The 20,705-nt window shown below is 41.0% G+C and overlaps 2 protein-coding genes across 2 annotated transcripts in view; both read left to right on the forward strand.

Annotated features, from left to right (window-relative positions):
* megf10 (multiple EGF-like-domains 10) overlaps positions 1-5,485 on the forward strand; it is a 108,850-nt gene extending 103,365 nt beyond the window's left edge. Inside the window, exons 17-25 of the mRNA XM_029647142.2 lie at positions 188-316; positions 497-625; positions 913-1,041; positions 1,410-1,637; positions 1,883-2,022; positions 2,875-2,998; positions 3,139-3,183; positions 3,278-3,481; positions 3,696-5,485. Coding sequence (XP_029503002.1) covers positions 188-316; positions 497-625; positions 913-1,041; positions 1,410-1,637; positions 1,883-2,022; positions 2,875-2,998; positions 3,139-3,183; positions 3,278-3,481; positions 3,696-3,862 — 1,295 coding nt within the window. The 3' untranslated portion in view covers positions 3,863-5,485. The remainder of the gene's footprint in view (positions 1-187; positions 317-496; positions 626-912; positions 1,042-1,409; positions 1,638-1,882; positions 2,023-2,874; positions 2,999-3,138; positions 3,184-3,277; positions 3,482-3,695) is intronic.
* A 5,565-nt stretch (positions 5,486-11,050) lies between these two features.
* Positions 11,051-20,705, forward strand: part of prrc1 (proline-rich coiled-coil 1) — a 35,349-nt gene continuing 25,694 nt past the window's right edge. The window contains 3 exon segments of the mRNA XM_029647171.2: positions 11,051-11,383; positions 12,353-12,465; positions 13,594-14,004. Coding sequence (XP_029503031.2) covers positions 12,369-12,465; positions 13,594-14,004 — 508 coding nt within the window. The 5' untranslated portion in view covers positions 11,051-11,383; positions 12,353-12,368.

Genomic DNA, 20,705 nt, shown 5'->3' on the forward strand with positions numbered 1-20,705 from the left:
GTTAGCAAGACAGTTCACACCCCCTGGTTTTCCCAATTATAGATTAGTTACTGAATAAAGAGGAAGTAAAACCAGAAGTCTTGCTGCTTTCAATCCCCACTCTGTATAGTGTGTTCTGTAAACATATTTTAGTGTACTGTAACATTGTCCCCAGGCTCATACTGTGGTTGTTGTCCTTGTCTTTCAGCTTGTCCCCCTGGTCAGTGGGGGCCCAACTGTATCCACACATGTAACTGTCACAACGGGGCCTACTGCAGTGCCTATGACGGGGAGTGCAAGTGTACCCCGGGCTGGACGGGCCTCTACTGTACACAACGTGAGTCACACACACACACAAGTACACACCCCATCTAGCACTGCCCACCTCATCATGACACACTGTCATAAAACTTTGTATTTAGATCCTGTGTAAAAAATATATTTCATAACAGGCTGTATGTGACCACACTTCAATCAAATGCTGACCTAAGACTGATAGTATATGAATCCATTGCAGGCTGTCCATTGGGCTTCTATGGTAAGGACTGTTCCCAGACCTGCCAATGTAAGAACGGAGCCGACTGTGACCACATCTCTGGCCATTGTACCTGCCGGACCGGCTTCATGGGACGCCACTGTGAGCAAAGTGAGTTCATGTGTCATCAGAATAACTACAGAACACAGGATACACATGATAGGAATGAGAGCTGGGGTCAAAATCATGCTATTGAAATATACTCATAATGTAAATAGTTGTCTCTTAATGTTAAAATTATTCTCCTAAATGAACTGGCATTTTAGTGATGTTGACTCCAACTCAGAGAAGCATGACAAGTTCTCTTGTACAGTGTTGTACATCAGTAATGCATGGTTAAAGAATAAATGAGTAACGTTGATTGTAATATGCTTGTCGATTACCTTGCTTGCTCCCAGAATGCCCCCCTGGTTCCTATGGTTACGGCTGTCGTCAGGTTTGCGACTGTCTGAACAACTCCACCTGTGACCACATGACGGGTACTTGCTACTGCAACCCCGGCTGGAAGGGGGTGAGGTGTGACCAAGGTGAAGACCGTTACATATTAGAACAAACCTGGCCCTGATAAGATGGTTTTGAATCCTACTGCTGACACCAATGTGGCGTTTATTTGGTGGTGCAAGGTCCCGAGGCGTGATTCAAACCTGGCACCTTTGGGATCAGACTCAGACTCGTAATTGCTGCTCAAAGAACAATATCAATATACTGGCCCAATACCAAACTGATCCTTAGCCCCTACCACTAGGCCCTTGTTAGTGTCCCCTTGCAAATCTGTAAGAGTAAGATAAGTAGCATTAGGGCACCTGCACTCTAACAATAGCTTCTGAGGGGATGAATAAAGTTGAGTTAGTTGAATTGAATATGTCCTAGACCTAACTTAATCCTTCTTCCATAGCTGGGGTGGTGATCGTGGGAAACTCCAACAGCCTGACTAGCGCTGCAGTGCCTGTGGACTCCTACCAGATCGGCGTCATTGCGGGCATCATCATCCTGGTGTTGTTGGTGCTGTTCCTTCTCCTCCTTTTCATTGTGTACAGGAAGAAGCAGAAGGGCAAGGAGACCACTATGCCTGCTGTCACCTACACACCCACCATCCGCGTCGCCGCCGACTACGCCGTCGCCGGTAAGCATAGGCACCATTGCCCTAGTGATTTGGCGGTACTATAGCCTCATCTTTTATCTATATTTTCAGTTCAGTTGCATATACTTTTATCCTGTGGTCAAGATATATCACTATGACAGTACAGTGAAAATATTTTTTTGTCCCTGCTCAGTTCAGGAAATATATTTAAAATAGCCTCTTTTTTTTTTAAAATTCCTACTGCAGTTGCAACAGAAATGAATAAGCAGTCTATCTCTGTCTTTCAGATGCAGCGCACCCACAAACGAGTCAGACACCCAGACATCCCAACAGACATCCCAACAGCAACTACTTCTCTAACCCCAGTTACCACACTCTGACCCAGTGCTCTAGTCCCCCACATGTCAACAACCTACCCTACGGAAAGGTAAGACCCCTTTTTAATGGACTTGTGATAAAGAGCTTAGCTTCATGGTAAATTTGCCATTTAACTGTGTACTGAGTTTTCCAATTCCCTTAGTATACCATTTACAAACCCTCCCTATTGAACTACATTCTCATGAGGTGTGAAAAGCGCTAGGTAAAAAATAATCGATTTTCGATGTTATTTGATGGAATCATAGAGATGATAGTTGTTTTTCCAACTTTAAAACCTTTTGCTGCTGTGGGCTGAATCAGGGCCACAGTCTTGGTACCTTCAACAAATCTACTATGAAACAAAAGTATATACTTCACACACATGGTTATGGGCAAACAGGAAAACACCTGTACCGTGTCAGATAGAGAGTTGAAATATATCATCAATTTTGAGTTTGCATCCCAATATTACACTTTATATACATCACAGAAGACTGAAATATAACAAAACTGTTTGACATAGAAACACTGTATTTTCTTTGTTTAAAAAAATAGGTATATTTATTAATTATGAAAAAGATTAATAACATTTCACCCATGAGGCCAAAGAGATGACTTTTGGTCATTGACTACAGGAAAGGACTACATAAGATACAGTATTACTGCATTGTTGAGAAAGAGCAAGTAAAACAGGCATTTCACTGTACTTCATATAAAAAACTGCACAGCACGTGATTATAAAAAATCTTGAAACTTGCATACTGATACTTATGGTACTGTATATATGAAGGTGCTGTACTTTGTCTAATAGCATTTTTCCACAACAAAAGCATACAGCTAACAATAATTATCAGTAATTCCATATAAAGTGTTAAAAGCCTGGATCATTACCATAACCATGGTGTTCTGGGATGTACTTAAGGCTAAGAACAACCAGTTGTTTGTGAACCTGAAGAACGTGGACCAGAGGAAGAGGCTTCCCATAGCGGACCACACTGGAACCCTGCCTGCCGACTGGAAACAGGGGGGCTGCTTTAACGAGCTGGGTGAGATCACACACACCAGGACACTATACACACACACACACAAACATAGTTCACACGTATTTTAAAGTGAGTGGTTTTAATGCTGTACGTATCATTATAATGTACTTATATATTTTTCATATCATTCTTTATTGTACCAGGAGCTTACGGAGTGGACCGACGATACATGGGGAAATCCCTGAGAGGTAGGCTCTTATTACTGTATATCATATACTGTATATAATAAAACACAGGTTGGTCAGTTTGAATTTCGTATCTGACTTTTTCTCTGTCACTCAGACCTGGTGAAGGGAACGCCCTATCACGCCAGCTCCTGCTCCCTCAACAGCTCAGAGAATCCCTACGCCACCATCAAGGACCCACCCCTCCTGATGCCCAAAGTAGAGTGCGGCTACGTTGAGATGAAGTCACCCGCACGGCGAGACTCGCCCTATGCTGAAATCAACAACACCAGTCCCACAAATAAGAACGTCTACGAAGTCGGTGAGGAACAGTAGGATTTTTGTTTCTCTTATTTTTAGCCTATACCTATACCTATCCATTATGACCATTGAAGGTCCTGTCTGGTAAAAAAAAAAATGGTAGGAGGGGGTGATACTGTTAGACAAATTCAAATTAAATTAATATTCCCAAAGTTTGAAAAAAATTGTGTCATTGCTATGTTGCTAACAGTATCTGAAAATGCTTGCATTTCAAGAACCCACTGTCAACGCCATCCACTCACCTGGGAACAGCAACGGTCACGGCCCCTTTGGCCAGGACCCGTACGACCTACCAAAAAACAGCCACATCCCCTGTCACTATGATCTCCTGCCCACGCGGGACAGCCCCCCGTCACCCCACAAGGAACTAGACAGCGAATGAGCTACCAGAGAATCCCGCCACTAGGAGTTGGACAAGCGAATGTGCTTCCAGAGACTCAACAAGGACCCCACCCCCTCTACCCATGGCTCAGCTAATGAATGCTCCTCATTTGCTGGCATACTGTATGCTCATTCGCTGCACCATTGTTTTCTTGCATTTGTTTTTTTATTATCACTATAATCATTCTTAATCACGTTTTTTTTCGGAGAGAGGAACTCTTATGTTGCCTCAAGTGTCACATTCACAATTTTCTTTATCAATGTAGACATGACTGTTATTTGTGAAAAGTTTGGTATTTTGAGGTGCTTGAGTAATATTGATATGCAGCTTTTGACAGATTTTCCTATATGAAGTGTTCAGTAAATCATTTCAATCACCGGGGACTCATCACCTGCCTTTTAAAATCTATAGTATACAAAACAAACCTCAATTTATTATTGTAACGATTAAAGTGAACTTTAACAGTATTAGGAATCCGCTAATTAACCAGTTACCAGTATTTTAGCCATTTTTTTCTTATTTTTCCCCCCCTTTGTTTTTTGTTATTAGTACTGTACGATAGAGCATCGTTGTTTGTTTGTTAGACAATGTAACTGTTATTGTTGTTGACAAATCTTAATCTTTTTTTAGTCTGACATCAATACTAAAGTAACCAAAGGTTTAAGTGCCATAGTAAGTCATAGTAAAGCTTTTCTTTTAAGTTCCTTTTGCTCTTTTAGTGGTGGATTATGAGCAAATAGTTGAATTGTGGCAAGCATTCAATCGCACAGTTTGAGGTCTATTACTATAAGCAGTTAGAGTTTTGTGTCAGTTACTGTTGTGAGAACAAGTTTAAATGTATTGCCATAATACTTTCATGACACTTCATAAGAATGACATAAAGCCTGTTATAACCTCCTGGAAGGTCATACAACTGACTGCAGAACACCGTAACATTCCATGTCAGCATTATGTCAATTCAATTGTGAAAAAGAGTGGGGTTTTATTCCTGGTTATGAAGGCATGTTGAAGGAGGACCACTAAAATATCTCCAGATGATTAAATATCTCCAATATTAGATAATTAGATAGACTATGAGTTCATTGGCAATTACCTGTGAAATTGTGTTTAGACTTTTAATCAAATTTAGAACAGGAAAACTATTAATATGATGTACTCTGTTGTTAAAGTATGTAATAGTAATTGAACTTTTATGCAGTGCAATTAAAAGGGCTCAGTATCATTAAAAAAATAAAATAATAAATAAATAATTTGTAGTAATAATGCATAAGCTGGACTTTTGCATCGCAATGAAATGAAAGACAACATAAAAAACTATATAATGAGACCAATTCAAGATTCACATGAAGTACTGTATAAGCCTACATTTCCAGAAAATACTGTATAGGCCTATATTTCCATAAATACTGGATTTGTTCAACATTAGATTTAGAAGTCTTTGTGTATTCTGCATGTCTTTTCACACATTATGAATGGCCTAAAAGACAGCCACAAGTCTTAAACTATTCTGAGCCAGATATGAAATGTATTTGTACAAAAATGATGTATATAGCTGTAATCACTTGAAAACGAGAAGTGATGTTTGGTGTTGATGTAAAACAAATAAATCAACAACACACCATGCCTTCCTTTTTGTATGTTATTAATATATCACACCCTGTGCTCCGTTCTTCGAGGTCCAATCAGAATAGCATAAATATCAAACTGTAGATAAGACTATATTTCACTAAATTATTTTCATTACAAAGAATTCCATAATAATTCAATCCCTGTTCTCTTACAAATGGCAAGTTTTACAAGGAAACAACATGACAGTTTGACTGTGGCTTGACATTGGTTTATTGAAGGCTGACAAAACTCTTGTCACTTAAACAATATATTGTTTTTATACCATTAATTGTTTATAATGGTTTATAAATAACATGTCACTAAAAAACAATACAATTCAGGATTAGTGTTATTGAAAATGTAGGCTATTGATATTTTTTCAGACAAATTGGACCCATGTAAATCTAAATGTATATACACATATTTTTGCTCGTTTGTTTTCAATCACCCTATTCTACTTAGACTTTTTCTAAGAGTTTCACACTTATTTTTACTCCACAAAGAAATCTCATGACAAGGATTTAATTTTAATACCACTTGTTATACCTGCTCAATATTGCATTTTGTCTCTTTTTTGTTTTTTAATAGGTTACATGTACTGTATTTGCAAATGCTTTTCAATAAAATGACAAAAATGTAACCTGCGTTCATGGCACATAAATGAATGATGCATAGGCTAACAAAAAAGTGAGAAGTGATGAAGATGTCATCACCTGGGGACACAGGACGCAATTACAGAGTTTCTAACCCAATATTGTACTGTCTTTGACACAACGTTTTGGAACGGTCAGTGCTATCTGGGATCCTCGGGAGGTCCTAACCCTAACCTCTACCCGAGTCCCGATTTTCATGACTTATGACTCTACTTGGACTCAACCATTGTTTGCTTGGAGTTGCCTTCTCGTGACTTGCATTTGCACTTGGACTGGATAGGTTATGGGGGGGCAAGAGATGATTGTGGCAAGGCAGGCTATGTTCTGGCGCCGCCTCCGATCATAGCATACACTTCCCCGTAACCACCAGTCTCCAGGTTACTATTTTGCTTTGCCTGGTTGAGAACAGAAACTTCTTTACGAAATTGAAAACAATATTAGTATTGAGTTTAATAGTAAAGCAACAGTCTAGCTATTTGTCTCTCTCTCCCCTTATCTATAGAAAAGTAGTCCGTCTTTGAATTTCATCTTCCTCTATCCTCCCACTTTCCCTCCTGCATCCCATAGCCAGGATCTGACAAGACAACCTTTAGTATTCAGTTTGCAATAAAAAAAAACCTACACAAATATCAGTAGGTGATTACAAATAAGTAGCTGAGAGTTTGACATGTGTAGTAAATACAATGAACAAACATTTAAAAGGCAATTTCAAAAAGGCTTTACGACGAAAGCACACCAAACGATTATGTTAGGTCTGCACCTAGTCACAGAAAAACACAATTTTTCCAGCCAAAGAGAGGAGTCACAAAAAGCAGAAGTAGAGATAAAATTAATCACTAACCTTTGATGATCTTCATTAGATGACACTCATAGGACTTCATGTTACACAATAAATGTATGTTTTGTTCGATAAAGTTCATATACAAAAATCTGAGTTATGTTTAGTAGTTCCAAAACATTCGGTGATTTTGCAGAGAGCAACATCAATTTACAGAAATACTCATAATAAACATGATAAAAGACAACTATTATGCATGGAATTATAGATACACTTCTCCTTAATGCAACCGCTGTGTCAGATTTCAAAGAAGCTTTACCGAAAAAGCACACACTGCAATAATCTGAGTACAGCACTCAGACAACCAATCAAGCCATACAGATATCCACCATGTTGTGGAGCCAACAAAGTTTGAAATAACATTATAAATATTCACTTACCTTTGATGAATCCCAGTTCCACAATAAATGTTTGATTTATTCGATAAAGTCCATAATTTATGCCCAAAAAACTCCTTTTTGTTTGCGCGTTTAGCCCAGTAATCCAAATTCATGACGCGCAGGCCAGACGAAGTCAAAATGTTCCGTTACAGTCCGTAGAAACATGTCAAACGAAGTATAGAATCACTTCATGGTTGGATTTTTTCTCAGGTTTTTGCCTGCCATATGAGTTCTGTTAAACTCACAGACATCATTGAAACAGTTTTAGAAACTTCAAAATGTTTTCTATCCAAATATACTAATAATATGCATATATTAGCAACTGGGCCTGAGTAGCAGGCAGTTTACTCTGGGCACCTTATTCAACCAAGCATACTGCCCCCAGCCATAAGAAGTTTTAAGCAGTTTGGGATGCTCTGGCTCGATGTGTATGACAGTGTGTTCCAGTATCCAGCCAATATCCAGCAACTTCACAGAGCCTTTGAAGAGGTGTGGCACAACATTCCACAGGCCACAATCAACAGCCTGATCAACTGTATGTAAAGGAGATGTGTGGCGCTGCATGAGGCAAATGGTGGTTTATACTGACTAGTTCTGATCCACGCCCTACCTTTTTTTTTAATAGAAGGTATCTATGACCAACAGATGCATATCTGTATTATATTCCCAGTCATGTGAAATCCATAGATTAGGGCCTAATGAATTTATTTAAATTGACTGATTTCCTTATATGAACTAAGTTTTTGCCTGTTGTGTTTATATTTTTTGTTCAGTGTAAGTATTCAAGCACAGGTATTGAGTATAACTTGTGAGGTAGTGATGAATAATAAGTTAGGTGAGATTTTTCATTAAGGAGTGGCGATATACTGCCATGGTGGTGACTAGAAACAATTGCATAATATAGACCTGTTCTAAATTGATGGACTCGTAACTCAATGGTCTTAGACTTGATTTCAGCCACAGGGACTAGTGACTCCACTCAAGCACAGGAGACTTGGGACTTGAGTTTAAGTGACTCGACCACAACACTGCTACCCTACCTTAACCCTAACCTTAACTTTTACTTAACCCCTTAAATGTCAACTTCAATGGAGTATGGACATCCCAAGATAGAGCAGACCGTTTTGGAACATTCAGAGTTCTATGTAGAACAATTTCTATGTAGAATAAGAAATCACATCAGCTCTATTCATCACATTTCTATCTGCAACGTTCAAGAACGTTTGGCAACTGAACGTGGCCCTGGGCTAGGGCATGCATTTTACATCTTCATGCTTGCAACTAATTTACCAAAATAAAATGGAAAACTACATATGAATCAATTCTGCAGTTTTGTTTCCTGGGCAAAACCTCACACAGGTAAGGCACTCACTAAACAATGCCTCTGTCACTGGTTAGTGGGGGCTATTGCTTTGGCCTACACAAGTAAGGGTCTTGAGTCTCCTGCCCACGGGCTCATTCCACTAGAGCAGTGGTTCCCAAACTTTTTAATAGTCCCGTACCCCTTGAAACATTCAACCTCCAGCTGCGTACCCCCTCTAGCACCAGGGTCAGTGCACTCTCAAATGTTGTTTTTTGCCATCGTTGTGAGCCTGCCACACACACATTTATTAAACATAAGAATTATCAACCCGGCTCGTGGGAAGTGACAAAGAGCTCTTATAGGACCAGGGCACAAATAATAATAATAATCAATAATTTTGCTCTTTATTTAACCATCTTACATATAAAACCTTATTTGTTAATTGAAAATAGTTAACTTACCACAGGTTAATGAGGTGAGTGTGCTTGAAAGGATGCACATAACTCTGCAATGTTGGGTTGTATTGGAGAAAGTCTCAGTCTTAAATCATTTTCCACACACAGTATGTGCCTGTATTTAGTTCTCATGCCAGTGAGGGCCGAGAATCCACTCTCACATAGGTTCATGCTTGCAAAGGGCATCTGTGTCTTAACAGCACAATTTTCCAAGGAAGGATACTCTGAGCGTAGCCCAATCCAGAAATCTGACAGTGGCTTCTGATTAAATTCAATTTTCACAGAACCGCTTGTTGCAATTTCGATGAGGCTCTCTTGTTCAGATATCGGTAAGTGGACTGGAGGCAGGGCATGAAAGGGATAAAGATTCCAGTTGTTTGTGTCATCCGTTTCGGGAAAGTACCTGCGTAATTGGGCATCCAACTCACTCAGGTGCTTCGCTATATCACATTTGACATTGTCTGTAAGCTTGAATTAATTTGCACACAAAAAAAATCACACAATGATGGAAAGACCTGTGTGTTGTCCTTGTTAATGCAGACGGAGAAGAGCTCCAACTTTTTAATCATAGCCTCAATTTAGTCCCGCACATTGAATATAGTTGCGGAGAGTCCCTGTAATTCTAGATTCAGATCATTCAGACAATAAAAAACATCACCCAGATAGGCCAGTCGTGTGAGAACCTCGTCATCATGCAAGCAGTCAGACAAGCGAAAATTATGGTCAGTAAAGAAACTTTAAGCTAGTCTCTCAATTAAAAAAATGTGTCAATACTTTGCCCCCTGATAATCAGTGCACTTCTGTATGTTGTAAAAGCGTTACATGGTCGCTGCCCATATCGTTGCATAGTGCAGAAAATACACGAGTTCAGGGGCCATTTTCACTGTAGTGTCCAAAACGTCTTTCAAGCTGTCAGGCATTCCCTTAGTAGCAAGAGCCTCTAGGTGGATGCTGCAGTGTACCCAAGTGGTGTCGGGAGCAACTATTTGCACACGCGTTACCACTCCACTATGTCTCCCTGTCATGGCTTTTGCGCCATCAGTACAGATACCAACATGAACAGCAGCTACATTTGGCTACATACAAACCGTTAGTGGAATTCCAGCGAGAGAGTCACTGTTAATGTGATTGAATGTTAATTATTTGACTAGGCTACCTGTATTTGACATGATTTTTGGCAGTGAAACGAGGCTCCTCAGGTGAGAAATAAACCTCACCCAAATGTATAGCCCTGTTGGAAAATATAAATTGAATGTTTGAAAATGTGAAGATTATTTTTTGTTTCAAAAAATGGGAATGGGAATCACATTTTTATTTGGCATCCAGTTTGGGAATACCTGGTCTAGGAAAAGGAGACAATTCAACAGTGTACTGATGTGTTTTCAGAACAGTGGACAGTGACTGCAATCCAAAGCGTGTTTGTTATGAAATAATATTTTTATTAGTGTTGCACCATTGTTCTTACATAATATAACCATATACATTTTCAGTACCACATGTCCTTGAGTGATGGACCCCCTTGAGTGATGGACCGACCCTGGAGTATGCTGTTTTACGTGTAGGATCTTCTGAGGTGCAATGCCTATTTGTGTGATATATAGCAAAGGGCAGTCGGTTGTCAGGATAAGCTTATCTGGCAATACGGAGGTCAGTATATCCCATAGTGAAATACAAAAACAAATACTTAAAAGAGAACTATAGGTTACGACTGTAACCCCGGTTCTCTGATTGTATGAGTGAGATATTTCACCAGAACACCCTCCTTGGATGAGCGAGGAAGAGGTTTGGCTTATTCTTGAATGACTCAGAGAAGCTGCATAGGGTAGGAGGGACACCCTTCTCCGACGCACACATCTCGACGTCCAGCCAATCATGGCTGGCGTAGTGTAATAAGTCTTCTGAAGAATAAACTGGAGGCGTATCCCATAGTGAAATACCTCACTCATACTATCAGAGAACCGGTGTTGCAGTTTTAACCAATAGTTCTGTCACTTTACTTCCTCCAGCGATTTTGGAACGTTTACTGTTGAAAAGTGATATCCCAAGTATAAATACAGTAAAGTATACACAGTAAAGGTTACAAAAAAGGAAAATATTGGATTAGTAACACGAGCCGAATGTTCATCCCACTTTGGTAATACGTGGCAATGCCTGACGTCATTAGAACGCGGCCATCTTTCCACAGTTAGTGCGTTTGCTACTTCTCTTTTGGCTCAATACATTGGAAAGTGATTGATTTTCCACCCACTCGTTTCTCTGGAATATCAAGATTTCAGGTAGGAATGTATGTACTTCTGTCAAGTGCAAAAAAAAGTCAGTCATTACATGAATGCCTTTGTCTTGCGGTAAATCAGTCTAGCTAGCATGAACCAGCATAACTAACGTTTGCTAGCTAATTTACATGTCTAGTTCTAGTTTGCTAACAGTAACTTAGTTATAAAACCTCAGTCTCGCAGACAACCTAAAAGTTACAAAATAATTGTGCGTTATACTTTATAGCTATGTTGCAGTTGACAAGGTGATAACTAAAATCGGTAGCTAGCTGTTGCCTTTAGTTAACTAGTTACATTTGTTTATTTTATAACGTTACATCAAAGGCGAACTACTATTGATGGCACAGCAGTCTACACTCCACAATTTCATGTAAAACACATGCATGTACACTGTCCATTGATGCACACTCGTGCGCCTCTGCATGATGAAGACGTGGCAACAGCTGACTGTTGGCTAACAACCGGCATTTTGCCAAGAGTTGTATTGGCACAGGCCAGGCAGTCAATATCTTTCTACAATTTAAAAAACCACTAGAATAATACAACTAGTTAATAATACAATGACCAAAAACAGTAACTACCAATATCATGTCAACATGTACCGTTACGCTTTTTATGAAAGTGCCACGTTCTGTGTTTACAAAGTGTCCGTGTGTGTGTATACAGAACTCACCTTTATCCCTAGCTCTCCAGTAGTTCTCTTATTACCAGGCTTACATCGGCTTCCTACGTTTCGTTGGAATAAAGAATACCAACCTATCCAGAGAACTGACGAGTTACAGTGGAGAGGGGGCCATGAGCCAATGGGATATCAATTATCCAATCAGTTAGGAGCTTTAGCTTCCATGTTTTCTGACACTTGCCCATTCCAACTTAGTCTTGTGTAGAGACCATTAAACGTGCCTCAACTAAGAACTGCCTCTCATACTAAGAACTCAAGCCATGTTGTCTAATAATGTGTCCTTTCTTTGATGTGGCAGACCGAAGGCCGGGAAGATGATGGAAGAAAGTGGAATAGAGACCACCCCACCCGCCTCCCCTTTGCCTCCCCCTAGCATGGCAGCCGCAGTCAACCCCCCTCCCCTGACTATGGGTAAGTCATTCATTGATACAGTGGATGCACTGCTTCCAACCTACGTTGGTCCAATTTGTAAGTCGCTCTGGATAAGAGCGTCTGCTAAATGACTTAAATGTAAATGTAAATGTACCTCCACCAACGGCACAAAATGCAGGCTATACGTCCAGCTTTGGTTCAGTACACTACCAAAAGCATGGAATAGCTACTACAAATCTGCTAGGTCTATATCCTAAACCAAGGCAAAAAATGCAGCCTTATATTTTAATGCTACATTTCTATCTTAAAACTGTTCAATCTTCTGGGCTGTATTTCATTCCATAAAGTTGTCCACTTCTTTTTGCCCTCATTCATTCTCCTTTACAGAGTAGTTTATTATCAGTCTAGACTTTTCCATGTTGCTTTCACCTATATCAATCCTTTCAGATCTCTAAGTAAGGAGGGCATACAATGAGAGCAGAGGGGAGAGAGTGTCATTCTGCAATGAAACACAGCCTCAGTTTCTAGCAGTATGTATCTCCGTAGTCACAACATCAAGCAAGAGAGAGGTCAACGGCTTGAGGTCATAGTTTGTCAGTTGTTGGAATGGGATGCAAAGCAGAGGAGGGGATTAGTGCTTGGAACATTGGCATGAGAGACTGTCTGTCCTTGAGTTTGTGTGGGACAAAGGGACAAGGTCGGCTGTTAGGCAGAACCGTGCAAGTCAATTCTGATAATCACCTGCTCACTGTATAACTTTGCAGTAACACAGCAATACTTATCACAGAAATAATTGGAGCCTTGGGCAAATTATGTTCTCTGAAGTGCAATGGAAGCAGCCTGTCCATTGTATTTCTTACAATGGAAATGACATCCCGACGATCCTCAGAATGTCGACGTAGGCCAGGCTGTACAACGAGCCATTCATTTCAGCCAATGCAGTAGTGCTTAGGGTATTATCAAGTCATTATGTTGGGTTTAAAGGAACAATAGCTAGTGATAGAGAATTGTTTTACACTCGAAGATATAGCTACGCTAAGATTTGGTTCAGTGGGGTCTTTGCTCCAACTTTCATGTACATTGTAAATTGGGTGAATTATCCCTTTAAACATTCTCATACTTACCTTATTATTTGTTACTCAATAATACTCTCTTGTTCCCCTCCAGGCCTGTCCAGTCCCCTGTCCCTCCCCAGAACCACCGGCATATCCACCTTCGCCCCCGAGGGCTTCTCAACCCCCGCCCCTCTCGCTGTCTCCACCTCCATCCCCCCTATCCACTCCTCCGCGCCCCCTCCCTTCGGCAGCCCCATACCCACCCTGTCCTACCCCCCTCCGCCCATCGGGGGAGCACCTTACACCCCCAGCCCCATGGCCTTCTCCTCCCCCTATCCCTCCGCGCCCCCGATGGGCGCTGTGGCCCTGCCTCCGACCGGTCCGGTGATGACGGCGCCACCGATGGGCCCGCCCACCACAGGCTTTACCATGAGTGCGGGCTATGACATCACGCGGGGACACGCCGGACGCACACCGCAGACGCCGCTCATGCCCAGTTTCTCCAGCGCCGCCCCGATGACAGGTAAGGCTGCCGACTGGCCGGAGCTAAAGTAGCCACGTGGTGTAGGCTATATTTGTCGATTTGAACTGATTGCAAAGGCCTCGGTATTATCAATAGCTTCTGGTCTGTTAGGTCATCCTGTCTTGATGAAAAGTGCCTGAGACTTCAGTCTGGGTATATCATTCCCAACACGAGTTGTAAAGTGGAAATTGAATGGAAGTCCATGTGTGTCCAAGGTGCTCTCTTCCAATGCCTTTTTAGTGCTAAACTGAACTGTCATTGCAATGTATGGTGATGGGGAAAGGTGAACAATTTCAGGTGATAACCTTAAGATTTTCTCTGACTTGGATCTCCTAGAATGCACATTCAAACATGGTCATCAGTCTGGCGCTTTTACTCTGCCCTGTGTGTGTGTGTGTGTGTGAGAGATGGGGAAGGGGTCAGTGGGCTAAAGGGAAAGCTATTATCTGTGGTCAAGCAGAGAGGGAAATAAGCCCACCAATTTGAACGGCTCAGTGAACTGCCAGGTTCCTGGTTGGCCCTCTCTAGAGCTTGACACAAAAACGCACATGGAGAAGAGACGCATGCAAACTACTCCACTAGTTCTACCCACTCTCCATATGGACATTTTTATTTAGCCTGCCCACACCCCAATGGATATCTATTTTTGTCAGTTGTAAATATGTGTATGCATTAAACAAAAATATAATTTTCCATATGCACAGAGCTTATTTCTCTCAAATGTTATGTGCACATTTGTTTACATCTCTGTTAGTGAGCATTTGTGACCGACCGCCTCGATTCAGTCTTATGTAGCAAAATTTGAAACTGTATTTTTTACATTGGATAAAAGTATAGACTCTATAGAAAATGGTATATCATACACTGCAGTTGAAGAACAATGGGAAAGTAATTCTGCCTTGAAAGTTGAAACTTATAACCCCACTTTTGAGAATGTTTTGGTATACCTACTGGAGAGCTCTTCTTTGTCTACACCCTCTTTTATTTATTTTTTTAAATTAAAAAATCACCTTTATTTAACCAGGTAGGCTAGTTGAGAACAAGTTATCATTTACAACTGCGACCTGGCCAATAATAAATTCCAGTGGGTCACAGGTTTACATACACTGAGTTGACTTTGCCTTTAAACAGCTTGGAAAATTCCAGAAAATATCATGGCTTTAGAAGCTTCTGATAGGCTAATTGACATCATTTGAGTCAATTGGAGGTGTACCTTTTTAAAAAATGTATTTCACATTTATTTAACCAGGTAGGCTAGTTGAGAACAAGTTCTCATTTGCAACTGTGACCTGTCCAAGATGAAGCAAAGCAGTTCGACACATACAACAACACAGAGTAACACATGGAATAAATAAATAAACAGTTAATAATACAGTAGACAAATCTATATACAGAGTGTGCAAATGAGGTAAGATAAGGGAGGTAAGACAATAAATAGGCCATGGTGGGGAAGTAATTACAATATAGCAATTAAACATGGGAGTGACAGATGTGCAGAAGATGAATGTGCAAGTAGAGATATTGGGGATGAGGTAGTTGGATGGGCTATATTACAGATGGGCTATGTACAGGTGCAATGATCTGTGAGCTGCTCAGATAGCTGATGTTTAAAGCTAGTGAGGGAAATGTAAGTCTCCAGCTTCAGTGATTTTTGCAGTTCATTCCAGTCATTGGCAGCAGAGAACTGGAAGGAAAGGCGGCCAAAGGAGGAATTGGCTTTGGGGGTGACTAGGGAGATATACCTGCTGGAGCGCGAGCTACGGCTGGGTGCTGCTATGGTGACCAGTGAGCTGAGATAAGGCGGAGCTTTACCTAGCAGAGACTTGTAGATGACCTGGAGCCAGTGGGTTTGGCGACTAGTATGAAGCGAGGGCCAGCCAAAGAGAACATACAAGTCACAATGTTGGGTATTATATGGGGCTTTGGTGACAAAACGGAAGGCACTGTGATAGACTGCATCCAATTTGTTGAGTAGAGTGTTGGAGGCTATTTTGTAAATGACATCGCCAAAGTCTAGGATCGGTAGGATGGTCAGTTTTACGAGGTTATGTTTGGCAGCATGAGTGAAGGATGCTTTGTTGCAAAATAGGAAGCCGATTCTAGATTTCGTTTTGGATTTGAGATGCTTAATGTGAGTCTGGAAGGAGAGTTTACAGTCTAACCAGACACTTAGAATATGTGGACAACTACAAATACCTACATCAGAACCGTCCAGAGTAGTGATGCTGGACGGGCGGGCAGGTGAGGGGCAGCGATCGGTTGAAGAGCATGCATTTAGTTTGACTTGCATTTAGGAGCAGTTGGAGGCAACAGAAGGAGAGTTGTATGGCATTGAAGCTCGTCTGGGGGTTAGTCAAGTGTCCAAAGAAGGGCCAGAAGTATACAGAATGGTGTCGTCTGCATAGAGGTGGATCAGAGAATAACCAGCAGCAAGAGCAACATCATTGATGTATACAGAGAAGAGAGTCGGCCTGAGAATTTAACCCTGTGGCACCCCCATAGACTGCCCGAGGTCCAGACAACAGGCCATCCGATTTGACACACTGAACTCTATCAGAGAAGTAGTTGGTGAACCAAGCGAGGCAGTCATTTGAAAAACCAAGGCTGTTTAGTCTGCTGATAAGAATGTGGTGATTGACAGAGTCGAAAGCCTTGGCCAGGTCGATGAATACAGCTGCACAGTAATGTCTCTTATCGATGGCGGTTATGACATCTTAAGCCTTAGCCCCACCCACCTCTTTTAAGGCTTCACATGTGAGGATATTTGATAAACAGTGATTAGTTTAGTAAACAACCAAAGACTAAAAGTGGTGAAAGTTGCCTACTATAATGAAAAACTCCAGTTAAAAATCTACTATCTTGTCCTTGGCCTATATCCTAATCTGATTTTGGTGCATGTCACGTTGTTCTTCACATTACTGTCTCTGGTAAAAACACACACTATATAAAATAAAACGTTGATTTGTCACATGCACAGGATACAGAAGGTGTAAACTGTACATTGAAATGGTTACTTGCATAGTAGCAATAACAGAAAGTGCCCAGATAAAAATATTTTATAATTATTAAACGACGCTTACCTGACACACTTGTCTGAATTGATGGGTCATATGAAGGAAATGCTAGATCCAACCCCCAGCCACATCAGGCAAAGTGGATGGGATTTAATCATCTGGTGAAGTGTTTCGTTTAGACATGTAGCTAGCTAACTAAACAATGAACCAGCATAATCCCAACTCGTACTACTACCAACCAATATAAATGATGTCATAGCTGTAGTATGAATCTGCAGGTAGCTAAAGATAACCAACCAGGTTCAATGTTAGCTAGCTAACATTAGGCTATAGCTAAGAATGCAAATAGTTATGTGAATGGAATAATAGTACTACACAGCGAGCCAGCAAGCTAACGTTCACTAGCTAGCTAACAGTACGCTTTAACTTGCAATGAAAACAACTTTCTGACGAAGTTAAAAATGTATAATATGTGAAAATGTAGCTAGACTCTTATCCATATACATGGATGAACGCTTCACGGCAGACTGCAACTGCTTAACTCTGTTTTGTTTGTAGCTACATCTCGTTTGGCCAGCGTTGTAAAGTCCAGTGGAGGCTGGTGACTTGAAAAATTGAGGATGGAAGACCCATGGTATAGTCGCAGAACGAATGGCAAAGCGCATTTAAAAAATCATCAAAGAGCTATGATTTTAACCTGAAACTTTTAGACATAATACAGTATTATGGGGAATGGGAATAAGAGGGCTACTTAGTGTTGGGAAGGGCAGCAGTGATTGAATGAAGGTATGAGGCATGAGCAGAGGTGTTCAGAGGCTTGACTTCAGTGCAGGACAGGGATGAGGCTTCATTACAGAAAAAGGCTCATCATGGATTGTGTTGGAAAAGAGTCCAACACTTCCACTAAGGGCAGGACAGGATTTGACTGTGAAAACAAAACTTTAACACACAGACTAAAGAGCTAAGAATGAGTCAGTCCAACCAAGGAGTGAAATCACATTGTGTATATGATTGACTCTACATAGTAATTAAATAAAATGTATAGGGGTACTCGCAGTGCTTGGAGAGGAAATATTCAATGTGCCGGTGGATGAAAGGGAATATGGGGAATAACAGACAGCAGAGGACCAGGGCTGTTCAGTTCTTCAGAGGGCCATGGGTGGAGCATTGGGAAAAAACTGTTGAAAACAACATTTTAAATGAATATCAATTAATACAAAATTGGTAACAATTGTAAATGAAATTAAACTTTAAAATCACAATGTACTATTACCTCTGCAAGCTCCCTGTCGTTGCCTTTGTCAGCATAACTTTCCCTCTCGACGTGTCCTCAAAGCTAATTCTTGCATGCCCAAAAATGCAGTGGTGCCGTTAAGCCGCTTGAGTACATCCCTGTTTCTTTTTACTTTCTCTTTGTGTTGCGCAATTTGAATACGCGGACCTTCGTCCATTACATGATCGATGTGGCTTTTTCCCAGAATCTTTCATCTGATGCAGGTATTTATATGCTCCCTGCTTTTGTGATTCCGTTTAGCTGAACCCTTAATGTTCTTCAAGTCACAGTACCGCCCCCCCACACTTTGCACAATGCTCAGACTTTTCAAAAAGCAGGCAAGACCAGCAATACAGGCGGATTGATGAAAGGATCCCTGTTAACCAGCTATACTTTTGATACCAATTGGTACTGAACGCCCTCACCTTTTCATCCTTCATGAAACTGATCTCAGTCAGAGATTGACTCTCGGTTTTAATTTGCACCTTTTCCGTGTACCCCAGAGAATGAAAGGGGTTCTTCAACAAAAAGTCCAACATTTTCAGTAGCATTAGTCATTCAGGCAGAGAACTGCATGCTCATTCTGCTAGCTAGCTAAATTGTGCAGCTACATTGTAAATAAGAATTTGTTCATAACTGACTTGCCTAGTTAAATAAAGGGTAAATGTAAACATAATCACTCTTAATCTCTATCCAACAATGTCACCAAGCTTCTCAACACATATAACCTCCATAATGCTCTGTGGCACAATCCCAATGCAACACACTAGGTTCATTCTCTGATCCTAATCCTGTGATTGGATGAGCAATATGTCAGTTCATGCTGCGAAAGCTTTGATTGGTTTGAGGATGTTCTCCGGAAGTGGTCATAATTACTATGTACACCGTTAAGTTTGGGGTGACTTAGAAATGTCCTTGTTTTCCATGAAAACATACATGAAATGAGTGGCAAAATGATGTGGTCAAGGTTATAAATAATCATTTTTATTTGAAATAATTGTGTCCTTCAGTCTTTGCTTTCGTCAAAGAATCCTCAATTTTCAGCAATTACAGCCTTGCAGACATTTGGCATTTTAGTTGTCAATTTGTTGAGGTAATCTGAAGAGATTTCACCCCATGCTTCCTGAAGCACCTCCCACAAATTGGATTGGCTTGATGGGCAATTCTTATACTATACGGTCAAGCTGCTCCCACAACAGCTCAGTAAAGGTTAAGATCCGGTGGCTGGCCACACCATCATAGACAGAATACCAGCTGACTGCTTCTTCCCTAAATAGTTTTTGCATAGTTTAGAGCTGTGCTTTGGGTCAGTGTCCTGTTGTAGGAGGAAATTGGCTCCATTTAAGCGCCGTCCACAGGGGATGGCATGGTGTAGCAAAATTGACTGATGGCCTTCTTCAAGATCCCTTTTACCCTGTATAAATCTCCCACTTTACCATCACCAAAGCACCCCCAGACCATCACATTGCTTCCACCATGCTTGACAAATGGCGTCAAGCATTCCTCCAGCATCTTCATTTTTTCTGCGTCTCACAAATGTTCTTCTTTGTGATCCGAACACCTTAAACTTAGATTCGTCTGTCCTCTGTCCAGTGTCTGTTCTTTTGCCCATCTTAATCTTTTCTTTTTATTGGCCAGTCTGAGAGAAGGCTTTTCTTTTTGCAACTCTGCATAGAAGGCCAGCATCCCAGAGTCGCCTCTTCACTGTTGACGTTGAGACTGGTGTTTTGCGGGTACTATTTAATGAAGCTGCCAGTTGAGGACTTGTGAGGTGTCTGTTTCTCAAACTAGACACTCTAATGTACTTGTCCTCTTGCTCAGTTGTGCACTGGGGCCTCCCACTCCTCTTTCTATTCTGGTTAGAGCCAGTTTGCGCTGTTCTGTATTGGGAGTAGTACACAGCGTTGTATGAGATCTTCAGTTCCTTGGCAATTTCTCGCATGGAATTACCTTCATTTCTCAGAACAAGAATAGACTGAGTTTCAGAAGAAAGGTCTTTGTTTCTGGCCATTTTCAGCCTGTAATCGAACCCACAAATGCTGATGCTCCAGCTCAAACGGGGCGGCAGGGTAGCCTAGTGGTTAGAGCGTTGGACTAGTAACCGGAAGGTTGCAAGTTCAAATCCCCGAGCTGACAAGGTACAAATCTTTCATTCTGCCCCTGAACAGGCAGTTAACCCACTGTTCCTAGGCCGTCATTGAAAATAAGAATTTGTTCTTAACTGACTTGCTAGTTAAAGGTAAAATAAAATACCCAACTAGTCTAAATAAGGCCAGTTTTATTGCTTCTTTAATGAGCACAACAGTTTTCAGCTGTGCTAACATAATTGCAAAAGGGTTTTCTAATGATGAATTTGAGTTGGCTAACACAACGTGCCATTGGGACACAGGAGGTTGCTGGTAATGGACCTCTGT

This window comes from Oncorhynchus nerka, linkage group LG4 (assembly GCF_034236695.1).
Source record: "Oncorhynchus nerka isolate Pitt River linkage group LG4, Oner_Uvic_2.0, whole genome shotgun sequence".
In the NCBI taxonomy this organism is placed as follows: Eukaryota; Metazoa; Chordata; class Actinopteri; order Salmoniformes; family Salmonidae; genus Oncorhynchus; species Oncorhynchus nerka.